The sequence below is a fragment of the Aspergillus bombycis genome (assembly GCF_001792695.1).
Source record: "Aspergillus bombycis strain NRRL26010 chromosome Unknown contig00014, whole genome shotgun sequence".
Classification (NCBI taxonomy): domain Eukaryota; kingdom Fungi; phylum Ascomycota; class Eurotiomycetes; order Eurotiales; family Aspergillaceae; genus Aspergillus; species Aspergillus bombycis.
In genome coordinates this window covers 252,344-278,050 of record NW_019170016.1, presented here as the reverse complement: position 1 = coordinate 278,050, position 25,707 = coordinate 252,344, and the positions used below count along the sequence as shown (strand labels likewise).

The 25,707-nt window shown below is 50.0% G+C and overlaps 8 protein-coding genes across 8 annotated transcripts; 5 read left to right on the top strand and 3 right to left on the bottom strand.

The window, feature by feature from the left end:
- Window positions 1–205: 205 nt before the first annotated feature.
- On the top strand, window positions 206–3,282 carry ABOM_002033 (Zn(II)2Cys6 transcription factor; the record flags this gene model as incomplete). The annotated part of the gene is made up of 6 exons (XM_022529163.1): window positions 206–250; window positions 307–829; window positions 891–1,128; window positions 1,184–1,733; window positions 1,799–1,862; window positions 3,026–3,282. The coding sequence occupies 6 exons, from the start codon at window positions 206–208 to the stop codon at window positions 3,280–3,282; spliced, it is 1,677 nt and encodes a 558-aa protein (XP_022392444.1).
- Window positions 3,283–3,683: 401 nt separating this feature from the next.
- On the bottom strand, window positions 3,684–4,691 carry ABOM_002032 (uncharacterized protein; the record flags this gene model as incomplete). Its single annotated transcript, XM_022529162.1, has 2 exons — window positions 3,684–3,926; window positions 4,005–4,691. 2 exons carry the CDS (start codon window positions 4,689–4,691, stop codon window positions 3,684–3,686), a joined length of 930 nt encoding a protein of 309 aa, XP_022392443.1.
- A 3,575-nt stretch (window positions 4,692–8,266) lies between these two features.
- On the top strand, window positions 8,267–9,388 carry ABOM_002031 (putative glutamine-serine-proline rich protein; the record flags this gene model as incomplete). Its single annotated transcript, XM_022529161.1, has 1 exon — window positions 8,267–9,388. The coding sequence occupies one exon, from the start codon at window positions 8,267–8,269 to the stop codon at window positions 9,386–9,388; it is 1,122 nt and encodes a 373-aa protein (XP_022392442.1).
- A 1,923-nt stretch (window positions 9,389–11,311) lies between these two features.
- Window positions 11,312–13,476, top strand: ABOM_002030 (MFS transporter; the record flags this gene model as incomplete). The annotated part of the gene is made up of 7 exons (XM_022529160.1): window positions 11,312–11,558; window positions 11,737–11,836; window positions 11,902–11,914; window positions 11,987–12,204; window positions 12,260–12,409; window positions 12,465–12,868; window positions 12,929–13,476. 7 exons carry the CDS (start codon window positions 11,312–11,314, stop codon window positions 13,474–13,476), a joined length of 1,680 nt encoding a protein of 559 aa, XP_022392441.1.
- A 1,935-nt stretch (window positions 13,477–15,411) lies between these two features.
- On the bottom strand, window positions 15,412–15,916 carry ABOM_002029 (uncharacterized protein; the record flags this gene model as incomplete). Its single annotated transcript, XM_022529159.1, has 2 exons — window positions 15,412–15,466; window positions 15,516–15,916. The coding sequence occupies 2 exons, from the start codon at window positions 15,914–15,916 to the stop codon at window positions 15,412–15,414; spliced, it is 456 nt and encodes a 151-aa protein (XP_022392365.1).
- Window positions 15,917–17,771: 1,855 nt separating this feature from the next.
- ABOM_002028 (NAD-dependent epimerase/dehydratase family protein) lies at window positions 17,772–18,668 on the bottom strand (the record flags this gene model as incomplete). The annotated part of the gene is made up of 1 exon (XM_022529158.1): window positions 17,772–18,668. The coding sequence occupies one exon, from the start codon at window positions 18,666–18,668 to the stop codon at window positions 17,772–17,774; it is 897 nt and encodes a 298-aa protein (XP_022392366.1).
- Window positions 18,669–22,099: 3,431 nt separating this feature from the next.
- On the top strand, window positions 22,100–23,650 carry ABOM_002027 (ankyrin repeat domain-containing protein; the record flags this gene model as incomplete). Its single annotated transcript, XM_022529157.1, has 1 exon — window positions 22,100–23,650. One exon carries the CDS (start codon window positions 22,100–22,102, stop codon window positions 23,648–23,650), a length of 1,551 nt encoding a protein of 516 aa, XP_022392367.1.
- Window positions 23,651–23,754: 104 nt separating this feature from the next.
- ABOM_002026 (ankyrin repeat domain-containing protein) lies at window positions 23,755–24,821 on the top strand (the record flags this gene model as incomplete). The annotated part of the gene is made up of 2 exons (XM_022529156.1): window positions 23,755–23,978; window positions 24,050–24,821. 2 exons carry the CDS (start codon window positions 23,755–23,757, stop codon window positions 24,819–24,821), a joined length of 996 nt encoding a protein of 331 aa, XP_022392368.1.
- Between the last annotated feature and the right edge of the window lie 886 nt (window positions 24,822–25,707).

The following is a 25,707-nucleotide window of genomic DNA, read 5'->3' as shown; positions in this document are numbered from 1 at the left end:
CCACCGCATAAGCGATCTTTGCTGCATCCGGTGTTGAAGAAGTGAATCAGTCATAAGAAATCACATGTAACCTTCATGCGATCATGACTAATTATGCATCACATGACATATACCGTCTGGGGAGTTCTTTCCTCAGGCACCCAGCTCTTATCATGATTATCTTATCGTAATTGCAGAATCCAACCTCATCGTAGGCAGAATCATAATGCCTCTTCAGCCGCTGTCATGCATTCATTGCCGGGAGAAAAAGGTATATGACGCCGAACGTTCTTCCTTTCCTTGGGATATATGCTAACAGACACAAAGCGCAAATGCTCGCGAGAGTCTCCGACCTGTAGTCGGTGTCACCAGTTGAAGCTCAACTGTGCCTATCCTACCAGGTGGCGCGGACGACAAATAGAACGACTTGTTCCAGGAAGTCCAGGCAACTCAAATGCGTTATCGATCACGGCAAACGGGTATCTTACCTCCAAGGCGAATGGACTGCAACTATTGGATGCCTACTTTGCGCTCTTTATCCCATCGACCTTCGTCTGTCACCCGTCACGGCTGAAGGCTCGGTATAATGACGATTGTCTTCCGAGCTGTGTCCGTGACTCTGTTTTCTCCATGGCAACTCTATTGCGATCTGCAACTACGACAGGTCTAGCTAGCGATACCCGATCCACATCAGAAGCAACACCCCCAGGAGAGATCTGGGCGCAACAAGCTAGCACGAATGTTGTTAACCAGATCAGCCGGCCGTCATCGGATGTTCTTCATACCCTCTTTAACCTAATGGTTTACTGGTGTGCAGTGGGTAAAACACAGAAATTCAAGGAACATGCCAGTGAGCTGAGCGTCTAGAACTATCTACCTAATCGAGCGGTGTCGACTGACCGGCTCAACAGAAATGGCATTGATGGTCATTCGGCAACTGAAGATGCAAGAGCTGGCCTCCTCAGTCACTAGATCTGGTCAACTTGAGCGGGCTTCCTTTTTCGTGGGTATTATTAGTCAATGCATCACGGACGACAGCGAATGGGTAGCTCCGAGCACTCCATTCTCCTTAACCGGCCCACTTCCGTCCTCCGAAATGGATCTTCATAGTCCTATCAGGGGACAGTTATTGAAATTCATTCAGCACTGGTATTTTTGCGTTCATTCAAATGGAGACCGAATCACTGACCTCATATGCCGCTAGGATTAAAATACGTTACTTTGTTCGCGGTATGCATGCGGATACGGACGCAGGTATGCAATGGGCGACGCTGTTCAACTTAGACGTCGAAACTAGAGCATTGTACGAGTCCCTCTCGCCACATTTGCGTGATTTCAATGGTCAGCGAAGTCTTGACGCAGACTTTCGTGAGAGTCTGGGATTACAGACTCTGTACCATATGTGCCGGTTCGTTCCCCATATAGCCATGGTTCGATTGTTCCAAAAGCAGAAATCGCCGGCAGAGGATTATGTGCAACTATGCGCACAGATTGCAATACGGCATATAAACCAGGTTTCAGATGTTATCATGAACTCCGTTACATCAGGACCGGCCTCATTACTAACTCTACCACCATTTGTTGCATACTGCTCCTTCACCTCCGTTTCAGTATATCTGAGCTATCTCAATTACTGCGGTAAATTTTGGAATGATGCCAATGATCCCACCATTTACCTCTTAAGAGACAGACTCCTGTCTAATTTATACTTACTCAATCGGCTCCGACGCGTTTGGAATCCGGTAAGGGTAATGGTATGTGTTCTAGCCCACATGCGGTCCTACATGTGAACATCGGCTAACGTAACGATTGTATATAGTGGGAAGCAATACAGATGGATGTAGCTGCCCTGGGCATCTCAAACACCGATGTTGAGGCCTATGGTAGATCTCCAAGAAATATGTCCCCCCCCTCCAACAGACTGAACCCGAGATCACACGTCTCTCACCTTGCACCTGCTTTTGAGCCTCAGGTGGAAACTGAAATAATGTTTAGTTTTCCACATATTGTTGACCGTGTTAAACTCGCTGATCCTGTATATATTATACTCGGTATCTTCCGCTTATTTCAAGTCGGCAGCCAATACAGCGTGATGCCAGCTTCCAGCAGCAATAGCCCAGGGACCAGACAGGCACAAGGGCTCGCTGGTAATGCTCAGCATACCGCACAAGTGTTTCCCAGTAACGCATCCTATCTAGCCTCCTCTCGTCCTCATCGGCCTTTGCCTCTCAATGCGAACGAACGGCGGATCCCAAAACGCCCGCCTGTATTTTGCAATCCGCAATGAACAAACACGAGACCGCGGACCAAGTATATCCTAGCACGCAATTGGGTGGCGCAGAGGAGAATCCAGCCATACCTTTGGGAATGTTACAGATGATGTGGCTTGCCGAGCAAGATCTTCCGTGCCTGTGAACCCAAGCTCTTCACATGCCCTACTGCTCTACGCAGTACGCATCTGAGTGTAATGCACGGCATATTGTACCCAGGAAAGCTGGCTGCGGCGCTCTTCGGCATCCTCAGGCTAGACTTCAATCTGCATACTTTCTTGAAAGTTAACCCACATTGCATTTCACGATATAATAGCAATTGCAAAGGCCCGGCGAGAGGAATGGTCCTCTGACTTTACGTGTGGCTATACACTATTTTTTCAACTCAAGCACGACCTCGTGGAGTGACGGCTGGCCCTCGGAGGAATGATTTCTACGGATCAGGATTCGATTAGCTGATTCACAACCAGCATCCAGGGAAGCACTTAGCAATAGCTCTCCCTGCGGTAATGCCACCGTCTTCAGGAGAGTCGCTCATTTACTATTATGGCTTCTCCGTTGCACATAATGCAGCGTGTCACCAATTTGGGCTTGTTCAACGGGCATGAAAACAAATACGGAGTCAGTTATCCAGCATGCATGGATTGGAATCGAACGGTCATTTTGCTCAATCAAATCTAGCTTTCATTGAGTGAAAGGATTTATCTACTTGAGAATAACCAATGGCCGCGCAGGACTGAGGGATCGCAGTGTTTCCATGTACATACTGTGTGTAGACGACATTATATCTGGCGCTGTAAAGCTTGACGGCGCCATTGCGGCGATGGCGATTCAGTCTCCCCAAAAACGCGGGCGCAAGCCCACAACTGTGGCCGCCTGGGTCGCGCAAACCCGTGGGTATGGCCTTGATCACAGCACATTGTCAACTCTCTCCTGTCAGGTAGTGGACTCGAATCATAATTCGTCGAAACGACTAGAGAATGAGGTCAACATAGGGGGCTGTGATCAAACCGCTATTATCTCGCTCTTCTAACGGTTTGGTTAGTGTGATAACAGCACATCGTTGGATAACCTTTATATCCTGTCTGTCACTAATGTACTATCAATTAATTGATTAATCGATCAAGATCCCATTTCCTGTTAGAACCTAGCAATTTAACGTTTAGCTATACAGGTGCACGAGGCTACCAGCATACTCCAGGAGTACCCAAATATATCTATATAGGATATACTAGTAACACATTGCACGTTACTATAATATCTAGATTTGTAGCCTTCTCTAAATTTATCGTCTATATTCCTACCTGCGGGTAACACTTGCGCTGAAAGCATTGACTTTGTCAATCAACTTATTGAGGGCTAGCCTGTCCACCCCTGCAATGATCGAGACGCAGTGAGGCTTTGGGTGGGGGTTAGTAGTCCATGCGCTGATGATCATGCTCCCATCTTCGAATTCGTTTCGGAAAAATCCCGGAACTCATCCCTCGAGCATCCAAGGTAAAGTGGATAGAGCATAGTTGCTTCTGAAAGGCCCCGTTGCATGAAGTGGCCTCGAAGACATCCTAGGTGATAGGTTCCCGTGACGCGGATGTTCATGTCGAGAATGAGGAAACGTCCATCTGGCCCAATCATGAAGTCTACGCCTGCTGTGCCGTAGTAGCCCTTGCTGAACAGGAACTGGGCCAAATGGTCTGTGAATTCTGTTTATTCTTCCTGACGCTGTGGCTGTTCGGGATATGAAACGCAACCCCCAACCCAAAGACCACTGTCGTTGAAAAGCTGTTTGGTATAGCCGATGAAGATCTCGCGACCTTTACACGTCACAAACAATAAGGCCATTGTCTCCCCTTCCAGAAAGTCCTGGATAATCAGGCTACACGGGGAAACATGTTGATTTGTTGGGTGCACTTCTTGGATCATCTCGCGTAGCTCCTTCCGGAGTACTGCTATGGCATCCTGTCGATCGGGTTCGGTACGCAGAATAAAAGTTCCCTGGGCAGAGATTGATTGTGGGACCTTCACAATGAAGGGGAGATCCTTTTCGTGGACTGTACGCAGCATACGTTGAATTTCGGTCTCGACGAGACATGAATCGTGCACTTGAGAAGGGAGTAGATGGCTGTCGATCACAACAGACACCGGGGTTGGCAGACCAGAGTACGCTAGGCCTCTTTTTGATAGCAAGTTATAGTGAGCCTCAGGATGGACGGCATGCGGCAGATGTGCCAGACAGTCTACGGGACTCAGAACGGCTAACCGCGCGTTCGGCGGTAGTACCACATCTGCTGGGCTGCGAGCAAAGCTGACTTTGGGTTGTTGGTCCGGGTACAGTTGTTTATAGACCTCCATAGGATCGACATGATGCGCACGCAACTTTGCCGGTGGATCTTGTCCGTTCTTCTCGTGGTCGTCAAGATCAAGCTCGAATAGCACCAAAGGCATCTTCCCCGCAATGAATCTATATCGCTAAGGTATGCCCTGCAGGAGCTTTTTGGCCAAATCTTGCTTGCAAGGGGTTTCCGCCAGTGGGCTCTGGTACGTGAACCTCTTCGATAAAGGTAGGGAGGACGCGGCTTGAACCCGAGGGATGGGAAAAGCAAAGGCCAGAACAATATCTGAGGCTTTCCCGCCGTCTAATGAGCACAGATCTTCCAATGTATAGTTGAGGGCAACTGGACGTGTGTGAGCGTGCATTGTTGCGAAATGTGCTTTCTAGCTTTGAGGTTGGTTTGGAATCCGTAAGATCAAGATAAAACCATCGCTGGTAAGGGTGATAGCCACGAGCTTTTAGATTGTGCATGGTGCTGTAGCCAGATCATACAGTGGAGTACAATATACATCGATCTTGCCCTTGGGATCTTGATGAACGCCGAACCCCTCCATGTTTCTTGAGGTCTTTTCTTCAACGATGCCCGAGACTGTATGACTACTCGCATAAATGGCTCAAGTACAACTAGAGACGTGATATGCATGCCCCGCCCACGAGCGGAGACATCAAACAATCCCTGCAGCCGCAGTCGACGTAGTATCCAACATATTCATGTCACGTGTGTTTGGATGAGCTCATTCTACATGTTGAGGCATAGGCAGCCTGCATGCTGATAATGAGATGTCACAGTGGAGTCAGCTCGTCGGGCTTCTCTGCATATCACACCAATGCAGTGGGCTTCAAAGGAGTCTGTATGAATCATACCGCGAAGACCACTATTGTTGAGACTTCCAAGTGACAGTTCATCTATCTGCTAGGGGCAAGGCTGGTCCTAGCATTTTGTGTCATATTCATATGCTCAGGTGTAGTGCGTCATCTTATGCAAGGTGTCGCAGGAAAGGGTTGTGAGAACCTGGAGTTGGGCATACAAGGAGCAAGCCTTGCAGTGATCTATACCTGAAAACAGAAACGAGCGCTCACATGATAACTCTGCGATGACATGGGGCTTGCATTGAACCTGTGTTTTCGATGAGATCGAAAGCGATGGGGATTTTCAGGATGATACGACATCCTATCGTGGATTGTATCGGGTCTTGTAGGGTTATATCAGGTTTCGTACGACTTGGACTGTATGTGCATGAGAGGACGACACGTTGTCCACCAATCATTTCTTCCTCCCGCTCTCCTAAACAGACTGCGTTGAAGCTAACAGAGTAGCTAGTCCTGCCACTACGGAATTTCCAGGCTGGCACAGTGGAGTTCTCGTTCTGCTTGGGCGGGTGCTGTTAGGAAAGAAAACGGGGAGGAACGGACATCATTAGAGAAATTCAGATTGTATTCTCTAGGAAAATACAACAATCTCTATCGATCTGAGATTGTTGCCTCGTGTCTATACCAACCGAAGCGGTCATCTGACCATCAAGCGTCCCAGTTGAGAAACACCTAAGCTTGAGGTCAGCGATAAAGCAATAGCACTCCAAAGGCTCGCCATCGGGCCCCAGTTCTCCTGTTGGAACCAGCATGCCCACCAGCGAACTGTCTGAACCGGTTGCGCCATCTTGGCAATTTCGTCTCGCTTACGGATGGCTAGCCTGTGTCTCTTAGAAGGCTGCTCAGGCTCCTGTTGAATTGGCCATCGCAATTGCGGGAGGCCATCTTTGGTGACCTTTGCTGTAGGGACCGCAGCGCAGGAAAACAAATAGAATTGATACAAAGAATACTAGAGTACGCGTGAGAGAATGAATTTACCATGTGCATGAAAGGAAGCGAAGCCCAACCAGCACATATCGCAGCGCTAAACTCTAAGTACCTTCCAGGGCATTGACAAGTGCCCATAGCAATATCCCGCCTAGCAGGTCTTGCCCCCTATCAGCCATGGTGGCTCTTGTGGAGAGAAACGGACCACAGTACAGCAACATCACTACAAACGCAATTTTGATTAGACTAGCAAGATGAACAAAAGAAAATGAAAGAAAAAATAGAAGAAAAGAAAAGGGAAGAAAAGAAAGAAGGAAGGAAGGAAAAGGAAGAGGAAACGCATTCATGGAGCACAATAGACCATGTCCACTCCCGCCTCACTCCAAGCCTGTATCAGAGTCAAGCAACAGTATATCCAGACCCATCATACAAAAGCAATAATGGAGCCAGCCAGTTGCAAGCGATCGAACGAGTATCCTGATTCGACAAGGTGATCAGTGGAGGCTCGACAAACAAGAACGCGCAACTTGGGGCATTCACTACCTCACTGTTATGACATTCTGAATTCCTCTTAGCCGGGCGGTTGCAGGTGGGACGTTTGGGCGATCGGAGCAGGTTTTTGTATGGAGTCCTGGTTTGGAACCCATTGCACGATGGGCGGGGGCTGAAACCCACTCTCGAGTTGTCTTTCTTTGGCCTTCCGGCTTCGGTGCCTTTTGATGAGGAAGAACACGGCGACCGAGATGACCAGAAGGAGAACGATGGGAATGAGGATGGCTTTCAACAGAACCTTTAGGACACCCATACCGACGGAGGCTTGTGGGGGACAATGGAAGAAGGTGGGCGGCTTATGGGAGGAAAGGGTAACTCGATGTTCTCAGATGGTTGCGAGTTAGGAAGCCTGTGAACGAATCCCCCCTCCATGGCTTTATATCTGGGACAGCGCTGGGAGACAGTTGAGGGCTTGCACGCTCCGGACGACATGGCCACGCCAGGGGGGGTTGATTTGGAGATTCCTCTGAATGTGTCGATGACCAAAGGCGCTTAGTACCAGTGTTGGATTGGGTGACCCATTGGGTTCCTGCAGGCGATAGCCCGTTCCCTGAGCAGAAGCACCAATGGGCTGTCGCAAGGTTACACACAGATTGAACGCTGTCGAGGAGACATGGGATAGGCAGCCATTATGTTTCTCTCTCCGGCGACTGCGCATCCAGTACCACCACCTCCATTCAACGAGACAATCTTGACACACATCGCCTTGGTTTCTGGCCACCGTGTGTTATCGTCCCGCGGAGTAACAAGCCAGTCGGAGTATCTCACTGATAGCACTTTTGGGACGGGTGTGATGTGCTATGCAGAAGCTTCATTCTCGACTCGCATTTGATGGTTGAGGGACGAGCCTGATTGGTCGGCAATCAGCTACGGGCCGTGGGTAGTGGAGACGATCCGTTTTAATCGTCTACTAGGCAGCCATGAAAACGAGGGCAGACGGAGATGGACGAGGGCTGCTGGAGGGTGTCACCCATGATTAAAATTAGCACCGTGTGATGCGGAATGGCCCTCGCGCCATGTAGGTCAATAATTTGCTCAATTGAGGCATGTAGCCAACGTGATGTTGTCCGACTCGGGGGGAGGGTGAAGGCACCTTAAAAGGAGGACAAGAATATCCAAAAGTGGCTTGCTTGTGCCCACGGTTGTGGCAGTGCCGAGAGCCCTGTAAGGCACAGCCACCCCACCTTTGTTTGGGTCACGGGCGTATAAATATCAGAACCTCGACTTCCACTTCTTCAAGCAAAGGACACTGATCTTTGACTCTCTCTGCCTTTGCGTCCGTGTTGGATTTCACTCGTAGCGATTTTACCACTCTCACTACTACCTCCATCCTTTGGCCATGACGATGCGAGATTATCCTAGTGGGGACCAGCAGACCCCCACCGGCTATGGCTATGGGGCAAACAACTATCCTCCGAACCGACAAGGAAACCCATCTCCTCAGTCCTTTAACCATCCGAACAACAGTGGCTATTATTCGTATCCTCCATCTGGTGCCAACCCGTCGGAGGCAAATTATAACTACAACGCTGGGAATCAGTCCTACCCCACGCAGTCGGAATATCCTCAGCCGCAGCCATGGGCGGGGCCCTCCCCTTCACCTGGGAACTACTACCAGCAGCCGGAGAACCGATCATATCAGAACCCCCCATATGGAGGACAGCCACCATATCCCCAGTCTGAATCCCCCCGGCCGAACCAGACGGATGCCTACCCGAAACCATATCCTCCTTCCTCCCCACAACAGGCGGGTTACGGGCAATACCCGTCGGCACCACCACCATATTCCCCCCAGCCCACAGGGAGCACAGATAGCCCGAATGCTGAACCAGAGGAGAAGGATAGAGGATTTCTCGGTGCGGTCGCAGGCGGAGCGGCAGGTGCCTACGGTGGTCATAAGGTCAACCACGGCTTCCTAGGCGCCATCGGTGGGGCGATCACCGGCTCAGTCGCGCAGGACGCGATGAAGAAACATAAAGAAAAGAAGGAGGAGGAGGAAAAGAAAAAGCAATGGGCCGCTCAGCAAGCAGCCCAGCAAGCGGCTCAGCAACACGCTCAGCAGCACGCTCAGCAGCACGCCCCCCCTCCCATGTTCTCCCCGCCCCCACACCATGGACCTCCCAGGCATGATCCAACCCCACTGCGTGGGAACTTCTCTGCCTCATCTCGCGACATCCGTTTGGAGAGGGGCCATGAGCTCGTCGCCCACTGTGGCGCAATCTCGGGCCAAATGCGTCCATCATCCATTCCACTCAATAACGTGCTGTCTAACCAGTACGGCAAGCTCGTGTGGGCACGGAATGGCAACTTTGCAGCGTCGGCGCGGAATATTCGTCTGATCGAAGGGGGCAAAGTGCTGGAGGCCGAACTCTCGAACGGCCGAGGGGGATGGGAGCGATCATGGATGAGGTTGGATGAGCGTATCTCCAATCAAGATGGCAATCTTGTCTTTCTAGACTAGATCCGGCACTCTTTATCTTCTATTCACTCTGGTTTCTTTGTTCTTTTCCGTCCTCCTGTTTGTCCATCGTAACGAGATCGCCTCCAGATAGCTAGAATGAATTTTCATGTTCCGATTCGGGATTCACTATACTGTAGCCTGTTTTCTTTGTGTATTTGATCGGAACAGATCCAGTTGTCAAAGTGGGCGTCAGAGACCCCCGAGCATGCTATGCCAGATCGCAAGATATATATATCTTGCTTGCTTGTTGCCGACCAGCACGTGACCGGATCCGGAAGTAGAATTCGGTCCGCCGGGGTGTCCTGCCGTGTGTCTGATATTCTCCTGGGCTGGAGAACAACCCTAATGTGTACTGAGTACGGCACGACGACGACAGCAAGGTCAGCATCCATTCATTCTCTTTTGCCAACAGACCCGATACTCCGTACGTACGGCTGAATTGCGAGGACAGGCATGACGTCAACTTCCGCAAACAACCGGAAGTATGCCGAGGACGCTTTTGGTGGATGCTCGGCTAATTCTTAGTCCACCACCAAGTGGGCGTCGAGCGGCCGAAGCCGATGCCAATTTCCGACCGCACGCTCACTTTCCTTTCCTATTTCGCCGACATTAGGGTCCTTGGCACCGACAATACGACGCCAGGACGCGAATGAGCGCTAGGAGGGAAATTATCGACTCACATTCTGACCCACCGGCCGATTTTGTTAAGAACCGCGAAGTCTACCCCAACGACATCGAATCATACAATCTTAAAAATTTTTTTTTCCTGTTCCTTCCTGGTTTCCCCTTCTCTTTGGCCTTTCTCGGGTCCTTCCCCATTCTCCACTGTCACCCACATAACCCGCACGCACACACACAGCCAGTGTCGACCTGAGTAGGAAGAGGCGAAATGCCTCAGCCCCAAAGCGCCATGAGGAGAGCAACCCTGCGTCCTCAAGTACCATAAGACTAGATGAGCCGATAGCAATGATTGTGGCCCGCGCAACGACAAGATGCCCTGTCAGTCACACCGAAAATGGGGCGCTATGTATTCGTACCGGGAAGGAGCAGATTTCAATTTCACGCGGACATCATCAGCTCTACCTTAGTTCTGGCGTTGAGCCTAGTGCGGTGGGCCTGTTCGTTATGCATTGATGTTATGTCAAATTTTCACCATTAGTCCTATAACGGAGATATAGTGTTGCATGGATCGGGGGTTATATAGGGCGCAAAAGTTCCCCCCCGTCCGTTGTCCGCTGCTTTCGGATTCCTATCCTACCCTACCCTCGTCTTCCCCATTCTTTCCTCTCCCCACCTGCCCCATCTTTTGGAGGAGGTATTCCGTTACCTCCCTCAGTTCACTGGAGTCCCGTTCTTACTACGACGGAATCGTTTGGCCTCCCTCGTTCCTGTGTGTCATCTTTGGGCTGTGAAGGACTGTGGTTACCGGGCTATTCAGCGAGATAATATACGAACCAAAAATTGTTACGGGCTTTTTCTCTGTGGTATCGGACAGCACTAGATATAACAATTCTAGGACCGAGACACCCAAACCGGATACTCCACCACGCGCCCAAGCGAAAACCCAGAGAGCGACCTGTGTTGATAGAATTCCATTGCGCCAACTCCCATTGTGACAACCCTCTGCAGCTTCGGTGCCCAATCCTGGACTCACGACAGCCATTGCGCCACCTAGCATCTGCCCTGAATAGCGCCCTGCAACGACTTGCCCACTCACGATCCAGGTTGTAAGAGTTACCCAGTTGCAACAATTCCGACGGAGAGACCCCGGAATCATCCCCGACGCAAGGTAGCCAGTGCTATACCAGAACCCTGCAAGACAACAACCCCAGCAACCTTTAGGTCGTCCGTTTCTTCTTGCCACGCGCCTCATCCCGATCGTGATCCCCCTTGCGACCCTCCCCCCCGGAACGCCTGATCAAGATGGGTAATTGGATGAAGTCCTGGCAACGGGAGCGCCTGCAAATCCCCGAGGTCGTGATCCCACTCGCCGATGCCCCAAATTCGATCCCCCATGCGGAAAAGGATGGCGAATCAAACGTCAATAGCTTGGATTCTCAAGAAAAGGGCGCCGGTTCTGCGCCCGAGTGCAGCACGCTAACCATGGAGGCCCTTCGTGCAGAGGTGGAAGGCGCCGTTGCCGCCTCAGGCCACAACTCAGTCTATGATCGTATGTTCCTTTTGCCCTGTCCTGAAGTAATCATTGAACCCCAATGAGCCGGCTATTGCTCCGATGCCTTTGTTGCCGATGCTATCCCTTTGCCATATCCCGTTCCACCTTCCCAGCCATGGCTCTCGACCCGACCTAGACCGAGGGCTCCGTATTTCTGACTGAGAGATCCTCACAGGCAAAGCCAAAATTATCAATAGAGCCATCCAGGATATCGGCATGGGCCGTTATCAATGGGAGCTCTTCATCCTGTGTGGATTTGGCTGGACTGCCGATAAGTGAGCAGACCCCTCATGCCCTATCTAACCTACATGATGTCGCTCTAACCACCCCACGCGTACAGCCTTTGGCTACAGGTATGATTGCTCGATCCTCGTCCGATTTGCGTCGAACGAAGTGGGCAGCGAGACTAACTTGATCGCGCGCAGGGAGTTGCCCTGACCCTCACCCCGTTGTCAATGGAATTTGGTATCTCTGAATCCTATGTTCGTTTCACCACCTGTGCCTTGTTTGTGGGCCTGATCGTTGGCGCTACCTTCTGGGGTCTTGCATCTGATCTCATTGGACGTCGATTGGCTTTCAACACGACACTCTTCATGTGTGGCGCGTTTGGTCTCGCGTCCGGCGGTGGTTCAACCTGGGTCGGGTGGGTTTATGACCAGCCCCAGTTTGCGTTCTCGTGAGGCTAATGGGAATTCCAGTACTTGTGCCCTGTACGCTTGCTTGGGACTAGGAGTAGGTGGTAACCTGCCGGTGGATGCTGCAATCTTCCTCGAATTTTTACCCACGTCTTCCGGCCACATTCTGAGCTCGCTGGCCGTATTTTGGTCGGTGGGTACTTTCATTGCCAGGTTTGCCTATCCACCTTGCAGTACAATGTCTTCGAGTGTACTAACCCACGAGTAGTATGCTGGCCTGGGCCTTCATCCCCAACTATTCCTGCACCGATGCCAGCACCTGTACCAAGGAAAACAACATGGGCTGGAGGTACCTCGTTCTTACTCTGGGTGCCATCACCATGGTCTTCTGGATCTGTCGATTCTGCTTTTTCAAGCTGTACGAATCGCCTAAGTTCCTGGTCGCCAAAGGACGGGACGACGAGGCTGTTGCAGCGATCCACGGTGTCGCCCAGCGCAACAAGAAGAAGACGTGGCTCACGACGGAAATCCTGAACGAGATTGGCGGATCTACAGAGCAGACTGAGAAGGAGCAGAATCTTTCCTCTAAGGAGATCCTTGCGCGGTCTCTCTCCAAGTTCTCCGTGCAGCAGATCGGTCCGTTGTTTTCCTCCAAGCGTCTCGGCATCACCAGTAAGTCTTCTTTCTCCGGGTAGTAGTGTGACCGGGCGATAACTGACAAACCAAACCTAGCTGTTCTCATCTGGCTCTGCTGGACCACCATCGGCATGGGATACACGCTGTTCAACGCGTTCCTGCCCCAATATCTCGGCTCGACCGCCTCGACATACGAGACCTACCGGAACTACGCGATCACATCCGTCACGGGTCTGTTCGGACCCATTCTGGCTCGCTACGTCGTCGACATCAAATACATCGGTCGGAAGGGTACCATGGCCATTTCCACTTGTATCACGGCCGTCCTGCTCTTCTGCTTCACCGCGGCCAAGACGGCCGACACCCAGCTGGTCTGCTCCGCTCTCGAATCGTTCACCCAGATGATCATGTATGGTGTGTTGTACGCTTATACCCCGGAAGTCTTCCCGGCTCCCAACCGAGGCACTGGAACCGGTATCGCGAGTTGTCTGAACCGGATTGCTGGTCTCTGTGCACCGATTATTGGTATTTATGCTTCGGGGAATCCCAGTGCTCCTATTTATGCTTCCGGTGCGCTCCTGTTGGTTTCGTTTGTGGCCATGGTATTGCTGCCGATTGAAACTGCCGGAAAGCAGAGCCTATAGAGTGCGTTGTGTGGAGGTTTTATGTGGACTATAAAAAGATCAGAATATCTCACAGATGATACCATACTATTGTGTATATGTTGACTCCAGCCAACTCATTGTTCATGATTGTACTTTGGTTGAATATATAGAAATAGCTTCACAAGGACTGAATAATATATATTGGCTTATTAACATACATAATACTCATGTCACTGCTAGAAAAAGAAACACAACCTAGCACAGACCAAAAACATGAAAAAAAAGCCTTAGTTGTCGTTGGCGACTGAGCTCATCCAGGCCGCTCCCCCAAACCCTACCCCTTGCCTATGACTCTCCCAACGACCCACCCTGGTCCGCGTACCCCCCGCAGGAGCGGTACCCCCCCAAATAAGGGGACCCTCCTGACCAAAGGCAACCCTCGGAGCATAACACCAACCACGCCCATGAATACAGCGCCAGCGGTGCGACCTCCTCCCCCAGGCCCCCCCCGAGGCGACGGTACGGCCCCAAGACCACCGCCACCAAGAGCACCGCCCCCAGCAGGATCTCCCCCGGTGCCGCCTCCGCCCCCAAGAGCACCGCCGTGTTTCTGATTTCTACAAAGACAGCAGCAAAAGTTCTGGTGAATGACCACCCACCACTTCCTACATGCTATATGACCTTCCCATTAGTATAGCTTCCACTCAAGATCTAGGATCATCTTACGTGGGGGCCTTGTAAGCTTGTACACTCGTTCAAATTCTTCAATTGTTTGTGGGACATACCCCCCCATGGGGAGCCTATATTATAGTAGATATTATTAGCCCTTTTTCAAAGTTAACCAAAGTTAGATAGAGACAATATATACCGATGTTTAGCGCGTAAAAGCACTATGGCGAGCCATGTCGCCACTGCCCCAATTATTATAAGGCCTAACAGATCCAAGCTCGAGTAGCCCATATGCCACTCGGGGCTATTTATTTCGTTCTTTGATTATGAATCTCCTTGCTAGTTAGATAGTATGTAAATCGAATCAAACTAAGAATTGTTAAATCCCCCCGCTTTCCATGTGCCAAAGGACCAAGGAAGATAAGACAAGACAGCACCTTAGGCCAGGAAGGAGAGGGCTGGTGGAAGGATTCGTACTGAGTGAGATTGGATGATGGAATGGAGAAGGAGAGGATGGGGCAGACGACAGAGAGAAGAAATATAGACATGAAGGAATATACGGAGGCGAGAGAATGAATGACAGAGTTAAATCACTGCGCTATTCATCGCGCATGGCAAGTGGGCATGTGAATAGTCATCGTTTTCTCGAGAGGGAATGCTCCTTCCTGAAATCACTCAGCGGGAATCTTTAGCAGCATCAATACCAATGCCAATATCAATACCAAAGAGAGACGCTAAAGAAAGGAGAGAAACACGAGACCGACGGAAAGACACCCGGTGATATCCGAACCCCTTGGAGTTACATGAAGGGGATCTTGCATATATTTATAGTTTGGAAGAGCCCCTAACAGGGTGACCCATGTACAGTGGTTGACTTTCGCAAGGCGTGGAGGGAAATAGGGGATTGATCTCCATACAACTGATCCCTCGGCCTTCAGTCCGGCGTTTTAATACTACTCTTTGGCCATTTTTGGCATACTGCAAATATTTCCTTCCAAACCAGTCGCGTGCATGACGGCAGTACTACTCTTAAGATAGAGCAACAAAAGCATTGATATTCTTCCTCAAAAGTGAGAACAAGAGCACGAAAGATTAACGATCAAAGTCCCCAGACATAAGCATTAATCAGAGATTTTCCATAGGAAGAACCCAACCCTTTGATATCTGCCTTCCTAATTTCCCACTCCACTAAGGTCGGGTCCCCCTCAACACGGAAATTAATACTGAATCCTCTCAGCTCCTCGCAACACTTGCACGCCGCTGTGCAATGTCCAAGGTGATCTGGACGTTTAGAGCCTCGAGGCCTCATGCAACAACTACACCCTCGGCCACAACATCCACCCAAGTCTGCACATTCGGTCTGTAGCCATTTTGAATGATACCAATCGCGTGTTCGGCGACGAGCATACAGAGCACGCTTGAAGGGCCCATCTGGAAAGTTTCTGAGTATGTTCTGTATCTCTAGTTCCGCATTCCAAATAGCACGATTGAAATCTTGCAGGTCTTTTTGAATACTCTCCATCTCTGTCACCAACGTATCTGCTACAGGCCGGCCCTCGTTCAGCTGCTGGAAGAGAGTATTATGCTGAATTTGTAAATAGGCCTCGCGCTGTATGAGGCAACGGTAGGCATGCTGGGCTATGTAGTAGGAATCGAAATGCTCCGGAAGTTGAGGCTGATAGGTGCGCCATTCGTGCTGTTTACGGCGAAGCTGCTGGGCTTTTCGGAAGTGACCGCCCTGCTCAAGCTTATCCTCGAGACACCGGAGAAGCGGTTCAAATCTCTTTGCAAGGTAGTCTTTCAGAGGCATTATTTTCGAGTTACGCGTAGGAGCTTGTTAGATTCAGTAATATATTGTGAATGAAAGGACCCAGTACAAACTCTTCGTCGAATATGTCATCCGGCATCATTGTTCCATCACCCCCGGTTCAAATGGGTAACCAGGGAGGAGGGTTCATGCCCACAATCATTGGTTGAGTTCTGCATGCTTTTGCTTGCTGGAGGAAACCGCAGCAGGGTCTCTCGAACGACCACGTGAACCAACGCCTTCCAAGATCGTCCACGTTTTTACGACCCTTTGTTTGGATTTCCAGCTGCGTTGTACATCGAATAATCAAACCATCTTTTCAACCCACTTTGCGAATGATTTTCGAATAAGTGTACAATTTCACTGGCTAATTAAATCAAAGACTCTCTCGAAAAGTTCAAAGAGAAAAAGGACGACTACTACGGGGGCATCTAACGGTTAACCCCCTATCTACGGGCATGCCGGCAAATATCCACCGCGGATGGTATATAGGCTCGTCCGCCCTGAGGCTGCTTGCCATCATAATAAGCGGTGCATTCTACACATGGTATCGCATCTGCCTACTCCGGGCAAGGAACAAGTACGTTAAAGTCAATATTAAGTACTATGTCATAGTGAAAAAAAGGCTAATACATCTACCATTATATAGGTATCCGCAATACACACCCAAGACCTTGAGTGAATTTTTAAAAATTCACAATGTTGCCCGGTCTCGCCGTAGGATGACCCCTGATTTTGAGTGGAACTTATACTAATGGGAAGCTCTTGTAGCCCTGGGATAGTAGTGGCGATGCATCGTTGAGAACTTTTGTTGTTGGTGCTCCTGCCCTTGTGCAAAGGAGGAACCCCACCTGCGCCTGCTGGAAAGCGACGCCTGATGAGGTATAACTACTCGCTACGATACCTATGTCTGTTTGGTTCAGCACACACTCACATCTGTGTGCTGCAATCTCGATAATGCCATCTATCCCATTGCCTCCCTCCCTATCGGCTAGTGCGGCCCCACCAGGGGCGAGCCCCTGATGGCATATTGGCTATTCGGGATTGGGGTGCTGGGCCTCATCATCATAGGGGCCACGGCCATATGGCTCGTGATAGTTCTTTTACGCGCTAAGCATTGGTATATATTATCTATATTTATCTTTGGTTAACTTTGAAAAGGGGCTAATAATATCTACTATAATATAGACTTCCCATAGGGGAGTATATCCCGCAGATATTCGAAGATTTTGAACAAGCTTACGAGCTCACAAGACCCCTACTTAAGATAATCTTAGATCTTGAGTGGAAGCTATACTAATAGGAAGGTCATATAGCACGCAGGAAGTGGTGGATAGTTATCCACCAGAATTTCTGCTGCTGTCTTTGTCGGAAGAGAAATCAAAAACGCGACGAAGATATCGCCCTCGAGGAAAGGAACAGACGTAATGTCAGGAAAGGAAGGAGGGAAGGGGGGGAGTAGTATTATCAGACAGCTCAATTAGTTAGGACTGAACTAAGATTATCAATCTACCAGTTCGCACCGCACCGATCAGTTCTGGTGGGATACTTATCTACTTGCAGATCTATATCGGTCCAATCTGGTCGATTCCTTACAGTAACAACCCGGCTGGGGAGGGGGACAATGATGCCACTGGGGGGGATAGGGCTAGAGGGGGAGTGGTCGGCTGGGTGACAAAGACCTGGCTGAGATACCTTAAGAAGGGCGACTAAGACTTTTTTGCATGTTTTTGCCTGTTTTGTTTTGTGTTGGTTTTCTGCAAATCGCATAATTACTATGGATTTCAATACACCAATATAACTTATTGATTCCTTGTGGAACTATTTCTATCTACCCAACTCAACCAAATTAGAATCATTAAAATAAGGAGACAATCTCAGCAATCGCTCTGCTGACATCGTGACGGCGATATCCAAGTCTCTCGGCATCAGCTGGGTCTGGTTCATATGACACCATATTTCCTCGACCCGAGTAAATGACCGTATCAGGTAACAGTGGGTGTTCTTGATCGAGCGATGGAAGTGACGTGCTATTACCAACGGCGTCGAAGAATTTCTGGAAATAACTTGCGAAGCTGAGATTCTCGTCACCTAGTAGGTAGGCCTTCCCCGGCTCACCGTGTACCAAGGCACCTGCAATTGCTTCCGACAAGGACTGGGTTGACATGAAGTTCGATCCACCAAGTGGGCCGAAAAATGGGATCCCCAACTCCCCTTTAGCGTAGCGTACGTAGGCTTCAAATACCGGCGTACTCATTCCGGGCACGATCCCTACGACGAATGGCGCCTCGAGAACGCATGCGTTGAACGCTTCTCCTGCAAGCTCAAGGATACCGTCGGTAGCCAGCTTCCGCGAGCGAACGTATGCGTTGGAATCAATCGACGCTTTCGCAATACGCGGGTAGAAGCTTCCGATATAGACAAAGCGCTTTACGCCAGCATCACGCGCTAAGCGAGCGAACTGTGGGATGGCTTCGCCATTCACGCGGAGAACATGCTCGTCAAAGTCCTCTCCCGGTGGTGTATGACGGATATCGTGGCCAGCAGCGAAGACAACCGCATCAAAGCCGGCTAAGTGGTCCCTGGTGAACGTGTCTTGGACGAAGTCTCCCTGGATATATGGAAGCCGGATAAGAGCGGTTGTCTCTGGTGGAGGGCGCCGACCTGCGATTGAAACTTCATGGCCAAGTGATTGGAGGTGGAGAGCTGCGTGTCCACCGATGGTCCCAGTACCGCCAAGAACAAGGACTCTCATTGTCTCAGTAGGTCGGATATCGTGGGGAAGGTGAAACAAAAGTGATTTATGCAGTGAGACTGCCCACGAGGGATAGCCATGCACAAGGCCTCGCAAGGTCACAGCATTTATAATTAGATATGAAGCTTCACTTCCTTCTTGATTTATCAGCGGACAAGAGATTGTGCTCCACAATGTTCAGTATGCAGAACTTGGCAAGTATATCGTCTCGTATGCCTCAAAAGGCTGCCGGGATCGGATCTTACCGAGATCCGGCTTGGCGATGGACTAGTCCTCTTTAGACAAGGAGATGAAGCGACGAGGTATTCAGGTTGTTATCATCTCGAGAATGTGGAAAAGAACATACAAATGGTATGATGTCCTAGGTACTGTTTGAAGAGAGAGATCTATTAATCCCGATTTGTGGGTTCTAGCTTCCGGTTGTTTCTCTGGTGGACATGTATCTTTACTCCAAAACATGTATGTATATATATATATACAGTTAGAGGTATCGTCATGACTCAAAGAGACGACAAACACATACATCAACGAGGGGAAATAAAGAAGACAAAAGAAAAATGACCATGCTGCAAATAGATGAGTGCCGCATACTAGCCACAGGAGCTACTTCAAGCGCATCCCTGAGCCATCTACCTGATGTCGGTCTAGAAGCGTCGGCGTTGCGCCTCGTGCGCCATATACATTGAATTGAGTATAAAATCGTTATCAAGATCCAGCATGCCACAGGATATGAATAGCCGTTCAAGAGTCTAGACAACAACAGATTCCATAGCACGCTACTCTGCCATGCTAACTTCGATATTCCAAGTTTTTTAGCACTAAGTAAGAAGCTAAACTCTAAATTGTTGGTTTTTGATACAACTGACTAGGAAGCCCATATGCTTTAGTGTGTAATAAGAGCTAGCAGTGTGTGGCTTCCAAAGCTGCTATCAACAGGTAACTCAATGGGTTTGAGGTTGAATGATTGAACATCCCCCTCAATATATTTTAGGTTTCTCTGCCATAAATCGTACACTCCATTAGAAATTCACATGGGATGTTAAGGACTTCTGCTAATGTTACCGGAAGGTTGAGCACTAAGAATGGTTGCTAATTATGATCTACAAAGGAGGCTCTCTACACTGAGGCATTTCGATAAGGCATTCCGAGGAGGCACCCTTTGAACACAGTGTCTATATCCCTCGCCTTATCATGCACAGACCGCCCAAGTGGTGTTCGCACATCGTACTTTTAAAAAGGCAAAAGGTTGCATTTATTAGCGGCCATTGCCGCTTTCCCCGGCCTGCACTAACGTTGGCAGAGCTTGCCTGTGAGATGATCGACAACACATCGGCCATTATACGAATGGTTAGTTAAGTTCGGCAGTACTTGTATATTCGTGCGTCCAGCTGAAACAGGAACCAGACATGAAGGCTATTTGACGTGAGCGTTCACTGCTGTTTTGACAACTCACTCCGTGCAAGGTCCCACATCGCGAGGGGCCTCTGCTCTGCTGTGTAGTGAATTGTGCATAGTGAGTACTCCACCGAAGTCTTCTTAGGATTCAAGAGATATGGCACTTCCCTGTGGCTCAGCTGTTCGTAGGGCCTCCAAAACACCTGCAGAAACTGGCTGGGTCCATCACCTGAGAATGATGTGGGCCAGGTGGAGACTTTTATGGGAGAGCATCATTGGGCGGGCCAGAGGACAAGATAATGGGTCATTTAAACTTCAGAAGATCGATACTCTGCACTCCACCGGATGGCATATGGCTCGAGGTTGGCAATTGCTATTCGTTAAAGATGTTGGAAACCCAGGCGGCTGAATAATCCGATCCACGATAGTTCACGATGGAAATGTAACCTTGTCCTCACCTAGTTCTGAGTTAATTCTCGAAACCCATGGAAAGCAGGTGAAAAACGTAGAAAGTTATCGAGGTTCGGGGTTTGGAAAGGAAAAAATGGAGAAATTGTGACTAAAGGTTCACCTTAGACATGGGTAGCAAAAGACGAAGTCTGAAACAGGGATAAACACCAGGATGCGATCGTCCGCCAATCGTCGACGCAGAGATATCAGGGTTAGAATTAGATAAGAGTGTTGGGTTCTTGTCCTGGTGCTCCTTTCTGTTATGGTGCGAGATTTAGTGAGACATTTGGCCAGGGCTTGAAAGCGACGATCACACGCATGAAGCGCAATTTGAGGTTTAGGGCTTACCGCTAGCTATGAGTCTAGTTTCAGCGGTTCCAAAGGTTCAGACCACTAGCCGCCACTGACCTTCTCCCCCTCCGACATTACCAAGAGATTGGGTTTCTTGGTGGAACGGAAAAGGGAAATACCAGTGGAAGAGATATAAACCGATAACACAGAACAAAGAAGTGACTATTGCTTGGTAAAATATCGAACACCTGAGGTGGAAATCTGAGCAAAATAAGGAGGGTTAGACTAAGCATGATGATGCACCGAGGGCATGCTGCTTGGCACCACATCGCCGGAGACAAAGTCTGGTTCTCTCTAGGCTCCAGGCTCCACCCGCGCAGCATCAACGGCTTTGTCCCTTCATGCACGAGGCGCCCCAGTAGCCAATCTTTCGCAACTATGACCAATTTGGTGCGCTGCGCGGACGAGACTTTCCGAATGTACCCAAACTTCTTCGACAAGGGCAGTCTCGAACAAGTGCCAAGAAACCTAAACTCTGTTCGCCAAACTTTCCCCTTGGCATCGCGTCAAATTCTCGCGCCTTCTATCCCAGGTTCCCAGACGCTGACGGGATGGAGCCCACTCGGCTTAGAAAATTCTGACCCTGCGGAGGAGCTGACACTTCTTTTCCGCAAGGTAACAGGGAAGAGTCGTGATCATGATCCGCTAAACGGTCAATTGGAAATCATGGATATTATGCGGTGTAGTGCAGTATGCAGAAAATACGCCGTCGCATCATAACCAACGTCGATCGGCTCGCTGTCGCGGGGTCAGACTTTGAGTTTTGCCCAGTTTGGCGAAGTAGATTACGTGCAAAATATTCGGCTGTACGTAGTACGTCTCCGATGGGTCTCTAGAGTCCCAAGATCTTGGTTAGCTCCAGGCACAGGATCATCATGGCTAAGGGGAATGCCCACCAAGAACCCCAATTGTTTGACTAGCACATGGTGCCTTGCGACGGATTCTTGCGTGGCCCACTTTCCTAGCGGAGCAACTGGTAGTATCCAATGAGACTAATGGACGAAGGCAATCGCATTTTGGGTGAGTGTTAGTTGTAAATCGTTGGCTGGTCGCGGTTCTAACAGGTATCGCGTGCGCTGGCGGGCCTGGTTGCCCCAAGTTTTCCTTAAACCCCGACGTCGTACCTTCCACGAAGAAAAAGGAATAAAACAACCAACTGAAACTGACAACAAAACATAAAGAAACACGAATCCCCACTTGAGATATACGAAACACTCCTCACATCCCGCAGTGTCATGGCTCCTACCCCGGAGGATGCCGTCTTTGCAATTTCCGCCCAGGCAACTCAGCTGGGCAATCGCATCTCCGTGCGGATGCTTGACTACCTAAGTACGGTGCACGACATCCCTGATGGCTTTGGAGATCTCTCAAAGGTCTTTCTCGATACCTGTCGCTCCTTGTGGACAATCGAAGCCGGCCTCAGCGAGTCGACAACGGCGAACCGGCCGCTGCCCCGGATAATTGTTCAGGAGGTGGAAAAGAAGTTTACAGAGGCATACCGAGAATTCCAGCACCTGGACCGGGTCGTGACCAGGTTGATCCAGTACGAACACCGTGGGGCACTGGGAAAGCTACAAAGGGGATGGAACCGACCGAGCCACGAGCTGGGCAAGATCCGGGAGTCGCTCAAGAACACGATGGAGGCTCTACAGATCAGTGTCCTGGCTTTCCACTGGTCCCTTGGCGATGCAAAGCCAGAGGAATCGGTCGGAGTGGGATATGCAGGGCTCGCTGCGGCACTTGATCGGATGGCGAAAGGGAGATCGGTGGCTGGAATAAACAAGGCGAAGACACTAGAACGCGGGATCGCCGAGATCAAGCAACCATCACAGGCTGTAAAGGCAGCGCCCGCTGGGCCCCCTCCCTCGGTACCCGTTCCACCAGTACCACCGAAACCATCATCCGGCAAGGACGATGTCAGCAGAGATCCCGGTCTGGGCAGTTCGGGCGGAACATTGGTTGAGTCAATGCCGGAAACCATGTCGTCTGTCCTGTCACTGGATTCCCTCTCATTATCGAGCTCTCACCATGGGAGAGATCTAGAGTTATCACAGACCCGGACTCGTACTACAAACAGTCACCGAGATGATCATCCCCACCTCCAGAGCTCCTCGGCATCCACTCTAGCTCAGGAGATGGATACTAATCCTAGCTCTGTTCTACCGAGCAAGGCATCATACCGGAAACACGATCTACCTCGCATGCCGCAACGGTCCCCGAGTAATACCAGCGCTGCGAATGTCGGTCATCTGAAGAATGCTTTAGCCTCTGCCGTGCGAGCGAGAAACCATCAATTAATGGAACAGCTCCTGGATAGTGGCGTATCACCGGACATGGGAGAGAACACGCATCCACTGAATGAGGCGATTTTGCACCGTGACATCGAAGGGATGCGTCTGCTTCTGCTCTTTGGAGCCAACCCGAATGGACCAGACAAAGACGGAAAGTCACCACTATTCTCTGCGGTTGAAGGGTCATTCATAGATGGTACGACCTTGCTGTTAAAGTACCGTGCAGACCCATGTCTCATGACCGGATCTGAGCTTGAGTCTCCCCTTGGTTTGTGCATCACGAGCCTTAAGACGGGTCTTGTTCATGTCCTACTCGCGCATGGAGCAGATCCCAATCACGAGATGAGAAATGGCAGCACAGTGCTCATCGAAGCTATCCGGAAGAAGGCTCCTCAACGACTGGTCGATCTGCTCCTGGATGCTGGTGCAGAGGCAAATTTGAAAAACAGGGAAGGGAAGTCGGCGTTGTTTGAAGCGTCCAAACCGACCAGGTGACGGTAGTGACAACACTCTTGGACCATGGAGCGAATGCAAACCTCCCTGGACCGGAACATGTGCTCTGGTCAGCCATCTATCGGCCGGCTTCTTTGCGAATCCTGATGGCTCGTGGGGCCGATGTCCGAAAAACCCCGGGTATTATGGAACAAGCAACAAGCATCAACAACATTGATTCCGTGCGAATCCTACTACAAACTGGCGTTGACCCCAACTCTAAAAAGGATGGAATTTATACACCATTGTGCTCTGCGATCCGTGACAATCGTGGGGATATATTTGCGCTTTTGCTGGCCAACGGCGCAAACCCCAATGTCATGGCATCGGAGTATCCGGCGTGGAAATGTGTTACTCATTTCCGGACACATTTACTGCCCGATCTAGTTGACGCCGGCGCAGACCTCCACCAGCACCGGGTATTGTCGAAATGGCAGTGCAAGTCAACAACGGAGAGGCCGCACAGTGGCTCTTGGAACACGGAGGCGCGAATCCGAACGATCGCAATGCACAGGGACATACAGCACTCACAACAGCGATTCGTGATGACCGCGTCGATCTACTGACTCTCCTGCTGGCGCATGGAGCGGATCCCAACCAACGTGGCCAAGACTGGCCCGTGTGTATGGCCGTCCGGTCTCCGACACTTTTGCAACAGCTCCTCCCCGCCGTGACAGACCTGTCGGCACACAAAGGGGTCATGGAGATGGCCGTGTTGGCGAACCAGTTGGATAGTATCAAGTTGCTACTCGCTGCGGGTGCCAGCGTCGAGTACAAGAATGGCGGGGTTTTCTCCCCGTTAACGACAGCGCTTCGCGAGGGTCACGAAGATATTGTGCGATTCCTGCTGAATGAAGCTGGTGCAGACCCCAATGCGCCCGGTGAGCATCTTCCCATTGTCAAGGCTGTCCGTAGATGCCACGATAGAGACTTCAAGATGATCGAATTGTTGCTCGAGAAGGGCGCAGACCCGAATGAAACCTATCGGGAATGGAACGCGGTAATGGAGGCCATCGAGAACCGAGACCTGGGTCTCCTTCAACTTCTGGTAGAAAAGGGCGGAGGCGTCGATCTTGAAAAGCGAGACGAGACTGGCAAGAGTGTGATGCAGATGGTGGATGCCTCTGGTTGGAGTGAAGCAACACAGCTTCTACTCGACAATGCGCGCCGATGAGGAAGTTTTAATGGCCGAGACTATATACCCACTTTTCCTTTGTTTACACCGAAAGATAATCCGTCAGAGAGGGCATTTGAAGTAGTTGACCTGTACCAAGTCAATGTCCGAGGAACCATTTCTTTAAACCTGCGAGACCAGAAGCCGATGCTTTTGCTCTTAAACGAAAGTCGCAGCGAATCACTTGGGCCCGAAGGTGGGCTATTGGCCATGGCAGTGCCTTTTAATATGTTGTTGAAATATGAAGTACTATATGGTTGGATTCCTCCTGCAACGTAAATAGAATAATCATAGATCAAAGAGTTAAGTTAAAAGGGAAGCCATTTGCGGGGACCTCGCGCTAGACCAAATCTGGGTAGGGCCCACCGCTTCAAGGTTGCTAACACGAGTTCAAAGTCACTTTCATATTGTTTATTGCGCAGTGCAGCGTTAGCGTAGCAGGTAATATCTCAGACTACGTGAAAGGATTTATGTTTTGATTGGCCCTTGTATGGGGATTTTAATTGGCCCCTCGAATGAAATGCTATATACTAGTACTAGTAGTACGGAGTAACGTAACTTCTAGTACTATATTCCCAAATATATAGTGGTTATTGTAAACGGATCCCGATTCCATAGCCTAAAGTGCTTAAACCACTTGAAGTACTTGAATTGCTTGAGTTGCTCTTAGATCATATGATTCCTTCGCTGCGTATATCTTTCCAGCCCATCACAAGAGGGACTAGAAGTCCCTCGTACCTATCTAACAGTAACTTCATGCCTTAAAGAATACGGCGTTTTGAAGGAAGCAATCGGTGTTGAAGTCAAATCATCATAACCTGCATCATGCATGATACCAAGTCCATCCCAAACACCCTTGTACGACCGGGTGTCCGGGCACGCTCGT